Source organism: Emys orbicularis, chromosome 7, assembly GCF_028017835.1.
Source record: "Emys orbicularis isolate rEmyOrb1 chromosome 7, rEmyOrb1.hap1, whole genome shotgun sequence".
In the NCBI taxonomy this organism is placed as follows: domain Eukaryota; kingdom Metazoa; phylum Chordata; order Testudines; family Emydidae; genus Emys; species Emys orbicularis.
Window position 1 is genome coordinate 112,283,658 of NC_088689.1, and position 17,618 is coordinate 112,301,275.

Here is a 17,618-nt window from a genome sequence, read left to right on the forward strand (position 1 = left end):
TTCAATCTCCCTGGTCATTCTATTACAGATTTAAAAGTCACTATCATTGAACAAAAAAACTTCAGAAACAGACTTCAAAGAGAAACAGCAGAACTAAAATTCATTTGCAAATTTAACACCATTAATCTGGGCTTGAATAGGGACTGGGAGTGGCTGGCTCATTACAAAAGCAGCTTTGCCTCTCCTGGCATTGACACCTCCTCATCCATTATTGGGAGTGGACTACATCCACCCTGATTGAATTGGCCCTGTCAACACTGGTTCTCCACTTGCGAAGTAACTCCCTGCTCTCCATGTGTCAGTATATAATGCCTGCATCTGTAACTTTCACTCTATGCATCCGAAGAAGTGAGGTTTTTACCCACGAAAGCTTATGCCCAAATAAATCTGTTAGTCTTTAAGGTGCCACCAGACTCCTTGTTGTTAATGTGAAAAGTGGTATTTGTCAATATCACTTTTCACAGCAGACTCAAGGCCCCATTGCCACCTTTGCTTCTGGGCTGAGAACCGAAACCCTACCACCACTTCCAGGTGAGAGACTGGGAGAGGGGAGGAAGGAGAGCCTCAGCCCAGGCTGCCTCCCGGTGAAGGATTGGGCGGGGGGAAGACAGCCCAAACTCAGGTAGCAGGGCTCCAGCTGTCCCCTTTATCCTCTCCCTCCACCTCCTGGGTGTGCATGGCCCTTCTCCCCAAGCCCCAGCCACTGGGGGCTGACAGCTGGAGCTCTTTTAAAAAAAGGCACACAGCTCATGCCTCCCTTGACACATTTCCGCGCCTCCATAGTTTGAGAACTGCTGGGCTAGTAGGTTGGGAATTATAGGCATCTTAGGCGTAATATGCTTTCCATTCAAACCAGTCATATTTCCCATAAAAACTGCACTGGCAGTGGAATTTGGGGGGGAAGGGAGCAGAGTTGGCTTTCGCTAGTGGAAGGGACTGAATAGTCCTGTAAGTCTAGGCAATGAGGAGATGTACATTATTGCAATTCTTTGTCATGCAACAACTAATTCAAGACCAGTGTGTATTATACACCTGTCCCGGACCCTCTTTGTTCCAATAGGGTCGTTAAGTTTTACAGAGGCTGGTGTTTTTCACAGATGAGTGCTTGCTCACGGGGTGCAGGGACGCTAAACCAGGGGTCATTGATCAACTCATGTGCTTCCATGTTTGGTTTTTTTTTAAGATTATAAAAGACAAATTGTTCTCAGATGTCTTGTTTGTTGGCCTTCTTGTGCACGGTCAAAGGAAATCACAGCTCAGCAGCAGCTGGCATTAATGCCACTACTAAATTTACAGGGAGCCCCAGTGGGAAGAGCGCTTAGCTTTAGTGTAAATGCCTGGTACAGCTTGTGGAGGACAGACTGCTCTGACCCAAGTTCACAGTTGGAATTTACACCTGGCGTAACTGGAACGTGGCACCATTTACAATGGAGAATGAAGTACAGCATTCCCTTGCCTGAACCTGCATGGAAATGTTGGCCTCCCTGTTGGCTTTTGGAAATTAATTTGATGTTTATAGAATTTAGAAAGAGTGGTCCAATCCAAACTGGGAAGTCATAGTACAGATAGGATTCAGGGAGGGGTCCGCACACAGCTGCTACATAGCCTGGCACAGTGGTATTCTTCCCTGCACACACTGGTATACTGGTGCACCTCAGTCAAGTCGCTACGCCTATCTCAGCCTGAGACGGTGAGCAATTTTGAGTCCCTGCAGGAAAACTAACTGACACAGGGAAAGTGGCTAAATGGGGATTTTGTGTATGCAAGACAACACACATTAAGCTCCAAGTTTCATTTCTGGAATCAGCAGAATCTCTGAACCTTAACATGCAGTCACTGACTCTCCTCCTATAAGAGCACCGTTCCTACAACCTGGTCTACCCACTCCCTATGTTAAGGGCAATGTGGGCATATGCTCTCTTCTGGTGCTGTTCAACAAGGGCCTGCTCCACTCCCTGCAGGGCTGAAGTACCAGGCCACAGGGATCTAAATGTAATCCACAGAATCTCAGTTCAGGACCTGGGAGATTGGCAGGAGAGCTGGAGTGGCGGATAAATGCACTACCAGCTAGTTTTGATGGTGCAAGGGTGACATCTAGTGGCCACTTTAAAGAATCACAGGATTGCATTCTTGTAGCTTCTCCAATCATGGGGAATGCAAAATTTCTCTAACAAAATGTCACATTGGCATCTTGCCAGTATCTTGAGGGCAGTATCTAATTTGCCTGAAATGGAATAAACTGAAACCAGTCTCATTTTTAATATATATATGTCCCAGCATGCAATTCTCCCTCTTCACCTAAGCAGCTAACACAGAGGTGACAAGTATCAACGTGAAATACTTTACCTTGATCTGAGCAACCCAAGCAGAGGTTACATGCGCTGGAATGCAGTTCTCTTGCTTTCTGAGTGGCAAACACAGAGATGAAAGAAGCAGCATTGAATGCTGCCACATGTGGTTTAGGTTGGAATCTCCATATTACAGTAAGAGTGGCCTTGAGCCACATTGGAAAATCCGTGGGCCAGATATGGCCAGACTGCATTTTGGCCATCCCAGTCATGTTCACAATGTCTCAAGCATCCTAGGTATCAATCCAATCGGAAATATCAGAAGTCCAACATTTAATTTTGTTCTTGGCCAAAGAATTAATAATTCAACATGTTGATCGGAGAAGCAAAATTTCAGTAGATTGGAGCCTTCTTCCTTGAGCCAGAAGCTTTTTGATTCAGTCACTGCAGTTCATGGCACTGATTGTGTTGCTGTATTTCATTCCACAGTTCATGCTCTGAAAGGGACGAGTGGTATAGCTGCATCAGCAGAACCATTCCAGATGACTACAAAGCGCACAATGCATCTATCTTTCACAACAGTATTGAGGTACGAATGAGTCCTGGTATTGCCTAAGAGGATGCAAAGCCATCTAAAGAGTTAAAAAAAGGAAAAGGAAAAAGTTCCTACTGGCAGAGTACTCTGATTATTTTTATATAAATCACCGTGCTAGGGGCTACATGACAAAGGTCACCACAGCACTTGTGTTTAATATTCAGCCTGCTGTGGCTGCTACTGGAATTTTAAACGTTGCAATTCCAGTTCATACTGTGGGTTTCATTTAAGTCAATGGGAGTTTTGCTGGAGTAACACTAACAGATTTAGCCCTGTATGGCTACCATCCTAGATGCTATCAAAAAATAAGTGTATGCCTTGCAGATGACTGTAAGCAAGCAATACTAGCCATCAGTAATGCTTTTGTCACAATTATATCACAAAGGATCATCAACTCACCACCACTAAAGCCCTCAGCAAAAGGGCCTGATTGAGACCTAACAATCAGTTTATACTGGTGCAACTCCATTGACTTCAATAGAGTAATTCCTGTCTATACCAGCATGAGAGGAGAATCAGATCCAAAAGAGTTTTGCTAAGGCTGAATTCTCTTTTCCTTCTTTCTGCATGAGTCTAATTCTCTCCATACCAAACCTACCTGGGTGGGGTAACAGACTTGTGCAAATATGGATAAACAGCAAAGGAGTTTGAGTGCCGAACGGTGATAAAAAATGTGGGCCAGATTTGGATCCCATTCATTCAGAGTAACTCCACTGTCTTCTGTGGAGATCTGGGTCCAAATCATGCTCTGAGTTACAAGTGAAAGGAGTTTGGTGACTTCTAAACAGTCCCTTCCACTGGTCATAAAACCATCCCAAAAGATAGTGGCCTGCACAATAGTCAACGTAGCCTTCTTCATTCTGAGGTTGATATATTGCGTGCCAGGCAGCTTATGGTGGGGATGAGGGATTTTTTGATTGAGACCTAAAAACCATCTGCTCTTCCTGGATATTAAACTGTCCATGAGTCTTGTAATAAGAATATGAGTGTGCCTAGGTGGTCTCAGCCAAAATTGCACATAGATGCTAGATGCTCAACTAGTGTAAACCAGTACAACTCCATTGACTTCAGTGGATCTGAACCAATTTATACCAGCTGCAGATGGAGGCTCTACTGTTATATCACATGCTGTGTACTAGTTGCGATCACCTTCCACCACAGAATTGGCTGCATCTCAGTGCTGCTGTGTGTAGTTTGTGGAACACTTTGGGATCCTTCAGAATGAAAGAGGAGCCCAGGACTGGAATAATAGGGATTGTGTGCCAAGAATGAGGTGAATTGGCAGAAATGGGGGTGGGGAAAGGCGAGAGCAGTTCAGCAGATGTTGCTGCAGGTAAGGTGGGAGTTGCATTAGCAGAACTGGGTGTGCTTTGGAAGTCTGGGTATTTCTTCACTTTTTGTTTTAAGCTAAGGGAAAGGCTGGGAATATCCTTGGGTGAGAGGCCTCCAACCTTGGTACCTGTGTCCCACGTCATGATGTGCATGAACTGCGGCTCTGATTTTACCCTCACTCTGAGACGCCATCATTGCCATGCATGTGGGAAGGTAAGTGTCACATAAATTCAGCTTCACTCAGACTCATCAACAGTAGGGAAAGCCTCTGGGACAAGTTCTCCTCTTCATTACACTAGCTGCAACTGCACTGACTTCAGCACAGTTGCACCTGCGTACAGAGAAGAGAATCTGACTCCTCGCAAAGACTGCCAGTAGATCTTTGCAAATGAGAATTAAGCATTCAGATTGTTAGTGACTTTGGTTGGAACAATATTAAGATTCTGCTGAGTGGCAAACTAATTCCTAAAGACTGGGTACTCAACCAAATGAAAGGGTCATGGGACATACATTGCTGAGCAGAGCTTTCAAATGGGACATGCGGGTAGCACTGGGGCAATGCAGCAATCAGACTACCAGTTTTCCAGTTGCTGAGTTACATTTTAGATATGGAAAGCTCCAAAGCTTTGGGAATGTAGATGCACAAAGCTCCTAGTCTCTATGGCCATTGTTCTTAAATCACTTCACAAGTGAGTGATGCATAGGAATTGCCAGACTGGATCAGACCAGTGGTCCATCTAATCCAGTATCCCATCTCTGACAGTGGCCAGCACCAGCTACTTCAGAGGAAAGTACAAGAAACTCTGCAGTGGCTCTTATTTGATAATCTGCCCCCAGAGATCATTTCCTCCTAACCCCCATTAGTTAGTGGTTGGTTGATGCCCTGAAACATGCGGGTTTATATCCCTTTCAGTGTTCTTGGTTCTTGTGTTAATTCTTTCTGTTATAATTCTGGATAGCCACATAGAGCCTCCAATCCTATTCTGAATCCAGTTTAGCTCTTAGCCTCAGTGATGGTTTCTGGCATTGAGCTTCACAGGCTACTTATGGCTTGTGTGAAAAAGCATTTCTTTTTATCAGTTTTAAATTTGCCACCTTTCAATTTCAGTTAATGTTCCACTATGTCAGTTTTAATCTGGATTTTAATTTTAAATTCCTGTCCCACTAAAAGTCTAATCCTAGTTCAATGATACTTCAGTTTCACAAACAAAATACTTCTCTGCCTCTGCCAGCAGAATGGTAGTATGACATGCCAATCCACTTCTGAAAATGATACTATTAACAGCATGATCAACTCCAGTTTAATGGTACCATGGCCAGCATTAATTTTTATATCAGGGAATGTATAATCCCCATGGAGACAACCATAAGGCTATTGTACAATTATGCTTATTAATTTTTATATTATTGTAGCAGCTAGGACACCCAGTCATGGACTAGGTCCCCATTGTGCTAAGCGCCGTGTAAACATAGAACAAAAAGACAGTCCCTGTCCCAAAGAACTTACACTCTAAGTATAAGACAAGGCACAACAGATGAATACTGACAAACCGGCAGGGGGTATATATTGGTCAGCATGATAGACAGTGGTCTTGCCACACCAGCAGCCTAACCATTGTCAAGTTTTTTGTAGACATCATGCTAAAGGAGAATTTTAAGGTGAGAACTGAAGGAGAATAATGAAGTGGCAATTAAATGTATTGGGCTAAATTTTGCTCTGAGTTACAATGATAGAAATCTAGAGTAATTATGATTAAGTCAGGGGAGTAATCCTTATTTATACTGGTCTAGCCAAGAGCCAAATTTGGCCCATTCTGCCTCTTCCCCTGCCAACCAGCCCAGAGAATCTGTTTGGTAATGTACACTGGTATGAGGAAATGTACATATATACATAGCTATTCTTTCTGTGGCAGATTGTATGTCGAAATTGTTCAAGAAATAAGCATCCCCTGACGTACCTCAAAGACCGACTAGCAAAAGTCTGTGACGGCTGCTACTCAGAACTGAGAAAAAGAGGTGAGTCCTCTTCATTCCTTGATGAGTTGAATGAAAATGCTACCTGCATATGAAGAGAGAAGGTTCTGCTTCTTTACAGGGAATTTCTCCTTCAGACATAGATATGAGCTGTATTAAGACTGATACAAATGCAAGCTCTGGGGAAATAGCAGGCTGCATGGTGGCTGAGAAGCTTTTAGTGAGCTGGAACCTCAAATTCTTCCTGTGACTTCTTGATACACTAGAATAATAAGCAATAATACTTGGTACTATCTTGCTGTTTACAGCTAACAGCGCTTCCCTGTAATTTCCGGTGAAGTGCTAATGAAAGCATTGGCTTAAAAATAAAGAAGCTATCGACAACTATCTGCCTCAGTGCAAGGAGTTAGCATTTCCCATTGTGCTCGGCTAAGGTCAAATGTATGGACAACTTATAGGCAAGAGCTTTTTTGTTAAGGGCTTAGGCACAGGTGCAATTTAGTTTTTTCTTCTTGGTTAAAGAGATCCACACATCAGTTTTAACAGCATAGCAGACATGCACTGTTATTGCTTAGTGAAGGAAGACGTGCACTGACTGTCAGAGTGGTCTGAGCCACGTGACAACTCAAGGCTGTACTGACTCAGGGCTGTGCTCCATTCAGATTTTCCAGGTGACATGTATTGACACAGGTGAGACTCAGAAGGATTGTAACTCAGGTGATGGCACTGACTGGTACAATAGTGTCTTCGTTGATAGGGCTATAGGGTTTCTTGATAGGGTATGTCCCAGAGATGGAATAAATAAATAATATACCTGTCCTCAGAACACAGCGGAGAGACGTTCAGGCTTGAAAGAACATCACCAAAATGAAGCTATTGGTGGCCCAGGAAGCAATCAGAATAAGTAGAGTGCACAGATGGCAGAGACACATGGTCAATGCTCTTGAAAGGTCATTAAGTGTGAGAACACAACATAAAACAATTATTTTCCTGGTCATCTTCCATACAAGCTGTACGTATTTGTAGAGGATGCTTCCACCATGCAATGCCATAAAGTTCATTGAACAGTAATTCTGCTAACCAGACTTAACCTGGGAGTTTGATAGAAAATAGCTAAAGGAAGATTAAGCAACTATAGGTTAGGCATTGCATTTTCTTACCCCTATTTGCAGTGTTTCCCAAACTTGGGACGCTGCTTGTGTAGGGAAAGCCCCTGGCGGGCCGGGCCGGTTTGTTTACCTGCCGCGTCCGCAGGTCCGGCCGATCGCGGCTCCCAGTGGCCGCGGTTCACTGCTCCAGGCCAATGGGACCTGCTGGAAGCGGCGGCCAGTACGTCCCTCGGCCCACGCCACTTCCAGCAGGTCCCATTGGCCTGGAGCAGTGAACCGCAGCCACTGGGAGCCGCGATCGGCCGGACCTGCGGACGCGGCAGGTAAACAAACCGGCCCGGCCCGCCAGGGGCTTTCCCTACACAAGCAGCGTCCCAAGTTTGGGAAACACCGCCTATTTGCATTAGCCTGGAGTTTAACACCTACTGTTGTAGACTTAACCTAAGGGTTTGCACCAGTTAATCCATTCTTTCCCACTTCCTATTTCTCCTAATATTGTAGAGCGGCCAGTAAGTGTGAGCTTCCCTCCAACTTCATCCAGGTTTTCAGGCAGTGCCTTCTCTTCCGTCTTCCACAATATTCACTACTCATCCTTCAAGAAACAAAAGAAGATCCCTTCTGCTCTTATGGAGGTAGGACCAACGCTGCCTGAGAAAAGGCAAGGAAACTAGCCTGAGAGGACTGTGTGTTGGCACTACAGTAGCTTTCAATCTCATTGTTTATAATTTGTTCTATATGCTGCAGGATCAGCCCACTGTCTAGATCCTCTGTATCATGAGATTACATTTTACTCAGTGTAATAGGGCAAAATACAAAACACTTCAAGATCGGATGCTATCACTATGGTTTCTGCAGCCTATTAAGACCAAGTCAGCTGAGCATTTAACCTTTATTTTCCCAAGAATTTAAATTAGATCTTAACATCTGCATCAACCCCAGAAGCTTTTTAAAGGTGTAATAACAAGCTCAGGGGAAGCATCAGAATGATGGGTTACAGAAGTCACTAGTTTGAATACAGGAGTTTAGTATTGACCAGAAGTCACTGCCATCCAGCGGTTGTTCTGTGGCCTTACTACAATCCTTATTTCCAATGTGGCCCCATGGATTTCAATCGAACTAACTACGTTTGAATCCAGTCAGTGTGAGTTGTGGGCGGGGGAGGTAAAAGCTAGCCCTTTCAAAGCAATTGGTGAATGCAACTGTTTAATTGTGTTGCCTGTAGCTCTCCCTAGCCTATCTGAAATAAATGGATGAAATCCTGATCCTACTGAAGTCAATGGGAAAGCTCCCATTAACTTCAGTGGGGCCCTGATTTCACCCAAATATATTGTTTTCCCTTCTGGAACTAAGCATCAGATTCAAAATCTGACTTCATTAATATCCTCTGACTATCCATGCTGTCTACCCACCTAAACATGTAGGGCCCTATCCTGGGAATTTAACTTCAGTTAACTGATTTCAGTGAGATCATGATCTGGACCTTGTGCTGTTCATGTAGTTACCTTCCATGAAAGGAAGGTACTCTCACAGGATTCTCTTAACTTTGTTTGTGATGAATTGAAACACGGATAAATGTACAAACATAATATGTAAAACATTCATGGAAGATACTGCATAAACCAACATGACTATCAGGGTTAACCAAGTTAGAGAAGTAACATTTCAGCTCCATTTATTTATGAAAAATAGGATTGCCTCTTTCACCACAAGGTGGCGGCACACATTTATTAAAATGAAGCTTTCTATAACAATCTTGATCCCAAAGCCATTCCCAGTTGACTTACAGTGTCTGGTGGACTTTCTCATGCGCCAACCTGCTACAGAACAATATTATAAATACAGTTAATTCCTCTATTGTGTCTTTGTTATCAAAGGCTGATTTTCAAGTCCCTTCCCCCAGTTGACTTTTTGCTTTTATTCAGATATCAGCATTATTATTATAATTAATCATGTATACTGTGTTGCAGTTCTATAGCACCTTTCACCCACAGATCTCAAAAATCTTTACAAACACTAATGAATTAAGCTTCAACACTTCTTCCCTCCCTCCAGAGCGGCAATTATTTAATAATACTGAGGAAAGGAGTATTCACAGATGAAACTGAGTCATAGAGAGGTGGCCCACCCAAGTGCACACCACAAGTCCATTGTCAAGTCAACAGAACTCATATCCCTTCTGCTTTAGCCATAACACTATCCTTCCCCTCTTGAAACATGCACCCTTGAATATATAAAAACAAGGCAAGAAAAAGGGGACACATTCAATTTCTCAACGGCACCAGTATAAATAAAATGGCTTCAATGATTTGGCTTCCAGAATAACTTAATTGGCTTCTTTGGTGTCAGTGAGAACAATATTTGGCCTAAGATAAATACTGCAATGCTCTTATGCAGAATAGCATTCTTGTGTTTACATTACTCTCAGATTTATGCCATCTCACTGTTTTTGATTCACTCCTTGATTATGTTCTTAAGGAAACAGGAATATCTGTGTAGTTTTTTTTTTAAATGGGCCGTGTTTATGGCATGCTTGCTGCTTTGGAGGGGGAAAAGCATTTGATGTCATGGATCCCTTGATTATCCCCTATACAGGTGGCAGCTTCAGGAGAGGGCTCTTCTATCAGTGGCTATCTCAGCAGGTGTAAGAGAGGCAAAAGGCACTGGAAGAAGCTCTGGTTTGTTATCAAAGGCAAAGTCCTCTACACCTACACGGCAAGTGAGGTACTGCCTGTCCTGACGTGACAGAATTTCCCAGTCCTGTTGTCAAGTTTGTTTTCCCACTCCTTACATGTGAGAAATGCAATTTGAGGGGTGTACCTACTAGTTCTTGTGTAGTCGTTCTTTTTGGAAATAGTTTGTGCTGTTGCAGTGGCATATCACCTCAATATGTTATGGTGCCCCAGGCCTGGAATCCCAGCCCCACCCCTGGATGGCCTGCTTTCCAAATTCCTTAGCCTCAGTACATTAGTTACATTGCATGCTGATTATAAATGCACAGTTACAAGAGGCCTGGTTTAATCTGTCAGGAAGCTATTACAGATCAAAATATGACAGGTTTCAGAGTGGTAGCTGTGTTAGTCTGTATCAGCAAAAAGAACGAGGAGTCCTTGTGGCACCTTAGAGATTAACAAAAAAAAGCTTATGCCCAAATAAATTTGTTAGTCTCTAAGGTGCCACAAGTACTCCTATATCAAAATATAAAGACTTAAAATCCTCTTTGACTTTTCTCTGGTGCAGTACCTATATGTTGTGAGATAGTAGCTGAGAACTGACTGTTACATAAATAAGAGTTCTTTCTAAAGAAAGGAAGTCCCAAACTTTGCCCAAAGTTCAAAATGGCAGCTTTCCAGGAACTAGAGGACTGCCCCAATTTCACCGGGGTAGACTGGATATGCCCATGGGATAGATTGCAGCTATGAACTTCAATATGGAGGTGCAGCTGGTGAAGAATAGAGGGGGAAGCATGCCATGCTCCATATTGATCTGAGCAGCCTCTGCAGGCCCCTCCTCCCTGTGAAAAGGAAGGGTGGCCACCAGCTGCACCTCCATTGTAGAAAAAGAGGATGCCAGGGTGATCTGACTGGTGGGCTTCATAACTGAAAGCCCTGAAACAGAGCCACTTTTGTGGAATGAAAGGCACAGAATTCAGACCACCAAACAACTGTAATAATACTACTTGGCATTTTAAATCTTCAAAGCAATTTGCAAACATTAACTATTTAAACTTATCATCATACCTGAGAGGTAGGGAAGTATTATCATCACCTATAAATAGATGATGCTGAGACATGAAGAGGTTGTATTACTTGACCAACGTCACAAACCAAGTCAGGGCAGATCAAGGACTAGAACTATAGTAATGTTGACACCCATTCTTCTGTTTTATCTGTTGGCCTAGATTTCCTCTAGGGTTAAAATAAAACATCTTGGCCTGATTTTCAGAGCTGCAGGCAACCTATAACTCCCACTGACTTCAGTTGGAGCTGTCTCAGCTTAGCTCATCAGAAAAATCAGGCCTGGAGAACAAAGTCCTGCCTCTCATGGGGTGGACAACTCCACTAAACTTAAAGGGTTGCACGTGGTTTTAGCGATAACCCCTCTTGAGATGTGAAAGAGCAGTGGGTGCCTAACTGCATTGTATGCTTCACCTTGGCTATATATTAAACAGAGATAAACTAAATTAATCTAAAAAGACAAAGAACAAAACCCCAACATTACCTTAATAAAGGTATAGGGACCAAAATTGCAGCCATCAGTAACAGTTAAACTGCAATTCAATTAAGGCTTATTGTTTTTCTTTATTCCACTTGTACAGTGAACTCTCTGACAAGTGAAATTCATGGATGTTTCTTGGGAGTAAATTAACAATGAATTGCATTACCAGCTCATAAATTGTAAAGTGGTGTCATTAGAAGCAAGCATGCTGTGTGAGACAGTGAAAATGAGTCTGTTAAAAAACTGCTGGGGCTGTGGAGGGAGGGGGAAACCAGATGCCACCAAACACAGGTGACACTCAGTAAATAATGGCTTAGGGGACTGGTAATAAAATATAGGATCTTTCATCTCTATACCCTTGATACAAACCTAGCCAAAAGATAATAGTAACCAGATATTGTTCTCATCAGATCTTCAGTGGCCTATAGATTGGTGAACTAAGTCTGATCCACATAAGCCACTAGTACTAAATTGGAACCTCTTGTTAGTAGTCTAACGAGGGCTGAATGGATATGGAGAATTCCACCTCAGCGGGGGTTCTCTGAGTTCAGGGTTTTGGCAGAGCAATGTGTGAGAGACGCTTGCACTGCTGCTGCCAAGGCTGCACCTAGTAACTAGACAACGTAATTCTCTAGGATTTTCAATCCAGCACCAGATTATTCATTTTTAATACTATTATTGCAGAAGCTCCTGGAAGCCCTATCAAGAAGTGGGAGTCAGGCACTGTAGATACTGGGAAAACATCCCTTGCCCCAGGTAGACTGCAGCCCATTTTGAAGTGCTCCTTCTAAAGTGTGTTTCCCCCTCCACACTGATTTTAGGATAAAGTCGCCACAGAGAGTCTGCCTTTGCTGGGTTTCACAGTTGCCCCAGAAAAGGAGGAAGGAAGTACGGATGCAGTTTTCCATCTTTACCACAAGCAAACCTTGTTTTATAGCTTCCGCACGGAGGATAACAATTCAGCACAGAGGTACTGCGCGTGGAATTGCAATTACATACTAATCCATGAATGAGTATAAAGTGTAAGCAGCACTCTTCACTCTAACATGCCTCTTCCCATTTCCTTTCCTTTTGAATGCACCTCAGCTACAGATAAAACTGAAACATCTTTGGATATGCTAATTAGAGCCAATTATAATACAATTGCCTGGATGGCATTGTGACGTTGTGCAGTCTATATGGTTTTATAAAAACATAATAATAAGTGAATATAATGTAACTGGAATTTGCTTCATGCAAAAGGTCTCTTGTAAGGTATCATTACAAAGCTTATAATTTACTAAGTGTAATTATCCTATTTGTATAAATGTACCACTCTTGTATTTAAAACTAAAAATATGAAATATAACTCTAAGGGCCTATTGTAATTATGCAAAGTGCGGGCCATTAATGGTTGGGAATCTTAATGACTCCCATTGTCTGCAGATGGCTGTGTTTACCTGTGAGTCTTCCTATATGTGTGTGTGCTGGCAAGTGGGTAATGAAGTCTTGCAGTGACATGTGATCATGTCACCTGAACTGGAATCCATCTTTAACCTGGTGCTTTTCCAGTGAGGGGGGGGTGGAAACCCAGAGGGACAAAGGGTTCCCGCCTTATGCAAAAGATATATAAAGGGGTGAAAAAGAACAGAGAGGAAAAGGAGCCATCATGAAAAATCCCCTAGCTATCACCTGAGCTGGAACAAGAGCTGTACCAGGGGAAAGAATTGTGCCCAGGCCTGGAAGGTGTCCAGTCTGAAAAAAAACTTACTGAAGCATCTCTAAGGGTGAGATTATCTGTATTCAGTTTGATTAGACATAGATTTGCGCATTTTATTTTATTTTGCTTGGTGACTTACTTTGTTCTGTCTGTTACTACTTGGAACCACTTAAATCCTACTTTCTGTATTTAATAAAATCACTTTCTACTTAGTAATTAACTCAGAGTATGTATTAATACCTTGGGGAGCAAACAACTGTGCATCTATCAGTGTTATAGAGGGCGAACAATTTATAAGTTTACCCTGTATAAGCTTTATACAGGGTAAACCGGATTTATTTGGGTTTAGATGCCCAACTCCCAATGGGGTCTAAGTGCTATACACAAGCACACTTCTGTGAGCTGTTTTCAGGTAAACCTGCAGCTTTGGGGCACATAATTCAGACCTGGGTCTGTGTTGGAGCAGATGGAAGTGTCTGGTTCAGCAAGACAGGGTGCTGGAGTCCTGAGCTGGCAGGGAAAACAGGAGCAGGGGTAGTCTTGGTACATTAGGTGGCAGCTCCCAAGGGGGTTTCTGTGATCCAACCCGTCACAGGCATTAAAGCATCAGGTAGAAATTACTCCATCTTGGCAAGATGGAGATTTCGTTTCTTTGTATAGGTGCAACCGCAGAAGCTCAGATTCATAGATCCACATGTAGCAATCTGTCAGATGTGATTATAAGGATAGCCATATTAATCCATTGTATTTGACTCAAATTTGATCTTTAATGAACATTTTCTATACTTCACATGCTTTATTACTACTGCTGCACGATAAAATCATGGAACTAATGATAAAATTATGATGCCTTAAAATATACAGGCAGGAGAGTGGGTGGTTATGGAGGTTTGTTTCCCCTCCCCCAATTTCCATGGTCTCATCTCTCTCAACACCCACTCTCAGGCAGTCCATGTAATTTTCCCAAGATTACACAGCAGGTCAGTGGCAAAGCGGAGAATGAAATCTAGGAGTCCTGGCTCTCGGGACCCTGTTCTAATCACCAATCTAATATTCCTCTTTAGACAGAGCTATTATATGCAATACGGTCTTCTCTGAGCCCTGTGTTTTAATATATGCATTGGCTTGATCCACGAAATAAAATCTGGTTCCCCTACTTTTTTCTTTTTCAGGTGGATTGAAGCCATGGAAGAAGCAACCATATTATAGCAGTAATCAATCAAGAGGACTTGGAATAAACTCTCTGATTTCTCTACATTCCCATCAGCCCGTTTCTGTTTCAAGAAGCTGAGTAGTGTATTTCAAACCACCTGGCTATACACACTGGATATGAACTGTTTCCAGATTGCTATCTTTCTTTTGCTTCCTTCATTTTAAATCCACATTTTTTTGCAAGTTGAAAACTTTAAAATAGAGAATATTCATGGTCCTCTTTATGTCTGTGCGAGTTCAACCTGCTCTATAACTCATTCCCATAATCCCACAGTAAGTTAAGTTTTAACATCAAGACAAGAAATAGATACAAATTATTTCTGAACTCACATGGAAGTACTGGCTAACAGTAAGTAACAGGCTCAGTTTTACTTACCCTAGAGAACTATCAACTTTCATTTTGTTGGTTTTGGTGTCTACCATGAAATAAGAAATAATGCAGTAAACCACAGATTCTCATTTAAAGCACTTTATTGTTTTATTGTATTACAGCTTCATTTTTTTCAATGTTTCCAAGGAATTTTGTGGACTGATTTACCACCAGTCCATTAACAAGTGCCAGCATGAAGTCGTGCACTGCATACAATAAATTGCTTCCACAGACAATGAACAAATACATGCAATGCACTATGTATGATCTGCCAGTACTCCAATGGCTAGGATCCAGGGTGATTACTTACCAATTTATAATTTTACATAAATCACTGTATAATTTATTTAATAAGTTTCATTTCTTACCACTACAGTACTTTAAAATGCACTACGGTAGCTCTCCAAACCCACATGCTGAATACCGTTTTCCCCTGTAGATTGTATCTGACTGAAATCCAAAGGATATTTTAATTTATTGTAAGCCTTAAGACAGTTTTCATTTGACACCGGTCGACTTATTAGTGTTAGATTATTTAAATATCTGATAGAATCTTTTTATTTTAAAAAGCCATGTTGTTACTGCTTTGATGACTTCTGATAAAGGTCATCAAAAATTTAATTCCTGTTACCAGCATATAGTAATAGATATGCTGGCTGGCTGAAAAACACTTGTCCGAACATGGTCTGTCAAAGTGCTTTGGAATTCCTGTGGCTAAATGCTGCTGTGCGGATCCCCAGGTGCTGTACATCAGCACAGCTCCACTGAAGTCAATGGACCTATGCTGATTTTCACCAGCTGAGGATGTAGCCCTATAGGTTGAGTTTTGTTTTGGGTTTTTTTTTATATAAAGAGAAAAAAGCAATGTTATAAATATTGTAATAAAATGATTTAATGTCATACACTTCTCCTAATACTAGACTGAGGAATAGACTGGCAGTTATGTTAAAGTAGATCTTTGTATAGAATACAACAGTCAAAGATTTACTTACATTAAAATACGTTTTCAGGGGGAAATGTTTTTTTATTACTAGCATTTTTAATATTTTTCTTCCGTAATTTGCATCAAAACCTGAATTTCTGGTTCAAATGGTGACTGGTTAGAATTGTCCATATTTTTTTAAAAGTTTACAAAATGTATTCAGGTGAAACTAAATAGTCGTTCGGTTCACCATTTGAAAAAATAATTACAAGTTTAAAAAATCAAATATGGACCTAATCTAACAGTGAAATGCAGTTGTGTAGTTTTGTTGATACATCTCAGTCTCTGATACTCTGTTGCATAAAGCACAGTCATATGCAAAGAGGAATTAATTATAAAAAGAATAAAGCTTTTGTATTATCTTAAAAGTGGGTAAACTCCAATGTTAACTCTGTACATTTTGTGTTACAACTATGGCCTTGCTTCCATTAGACTGTAAATGTTTTCTTTTGTTTTTTAATTTTTTTCCCTTTAAAAATCATTTGTTGGATTTGCACTGACAAAAACAAAGAATGTTAAATACAAAGTATAACAGATTTAAATCACTAACCAAGGTTTCAAACAAAACTGTGCTACAAATAACAGTATTATGAACATTTAGGTGCTGACATTTAGGCCCAGATCCTCAAAAGGTATTTAGGCACCTAACTCTCCCACTGAAATCAATGGGAATTAGGCCCCTAACTACCTTAAACAATCTGGGTCTTGGTGACTTGTATGAAGTTTTCAGTAACTGACAGGAAATGAATACATGAAAATATTTTGTTGTAAAAAATAAATACAGTGCTATTAAACTTCTTGTTTTAAGTAATGTGGAAAAATTAAAAAGCAACATATAATTCCACTTTCACTGGTTTTTCCTTTACATTTTTATTAATTAGTACATTATTATTTTCTTCCTATTTCCACCTTAGCATTTCATACACTCCTGTGGTATTAACTAGCACTTACTTGAACCCAGTTCTCCCATGTCCTACTCCTAACTAACATCCTAACTATTGGACCCATCCTTCATTCTCTCCTTTTGAAAATTTGTGGTATTGGAGATTCCCATTTTTAGAATTTTGAAAAGGAGAGAATGAAGGATGAGTCCAATAGTTAGGATGTTAGTTAGGACTCGGGTGACCAGATGTCCCGATTTTATAGGGACAGTCCCGATAATTGGGGCTTTTTCTTATATAGAGGCCTATTACCCCCCACCCCCGTTCTGATTTTTTACACTTGCTATCTGGTCACCCTAGTTAGGACATGGGAGAACTGGGTTCAAGTCCCTGCTTTGCCATAGACTTCCTATGTGACCTTGGGCAAGTCACATTAGCCTCTGACTACATTTTCCATCTGTAAAATGAGGATTACAGCACTTCCCTACTTCACAGGTAGGGCGCTACCAAATCCATGGCTGTGACAAACGCGTCCTGGACCGTGAAATCAAATCTCCCCCATGAAAACTAGCTATTGTAGGGAAGTAGGAGGGGCAGGGTTTGGGTACCCCAGCCAGGGGCTCCTACCACGCACTGGGCTCTAATTACTAGTCCTAGTGGGTCTGGTGAGGGATGGGACTTTTTCTTTCCCTGCACAGCCACTCTAGGGGGGGGGGAAATCAGACCCACCTCTGGGTACCTTCCCTGGCTGCAGGAAGCTCCATGGCTGCTGCCTTCAAAGCCCAGCTCTGAAAGCAGCGCAGAAGTGAGGGTGGCAATCCCACAACCCTCCTACAATGGCCTTTTGGGTTGGGACCCCCACAGTTACAACACTGTGAAATTTCAGATGTAAACATCTGAAACTGACTATTTTTAAAATCCCATTATCATGAAATTGAGCAAAATGGACCGTGAATTTGGT

General features: G+C 41.7%; 1 protein-coding gene across 1 annotated transcript in view; it reads left to right on the forward strand.

Moving 5' to 3' along the window:
- The window catches only part of FGD5 (FYVE, RhoGEF and PH domain containing 5), a 137,357-nt gene extending 122,854 nt beyond the window's left edge, over window positions 1–14,503 (forward strand). Inside the window, exons 14-20 of the mRNA XM_065408176.1 lie at window positions 2,778–2,877; window positions 4,291–4,428; window positions 6,129–6,231; window positions 7,800–7,956; window positions 9,891–10,019; window positions 12,335–12,483; window positions 14,385–14,503. Coding sequence (XP_065264248.1) covers window positions 2,778–2,877; window positions 4,291–4,428; window positions 6,129–6,231; window positions 7,800–7,956; window positions 9,891–10,019; window positions 12,335–12,483; window positions 14,385–14,503 — 895 coding nt within the window. The remainder of the gene's footprint in view (window positions 1–2,777; window positions 2,878–4,290; window positions 4,429–6,128; window positions 6,232–7,799; window positions 7,957–9,890; window positions 10,020–12,334; window positions 12,484–14,384) is intronic.
- Window positions 14,504–17,618: the final 3,115 nt, after the last annotated feature.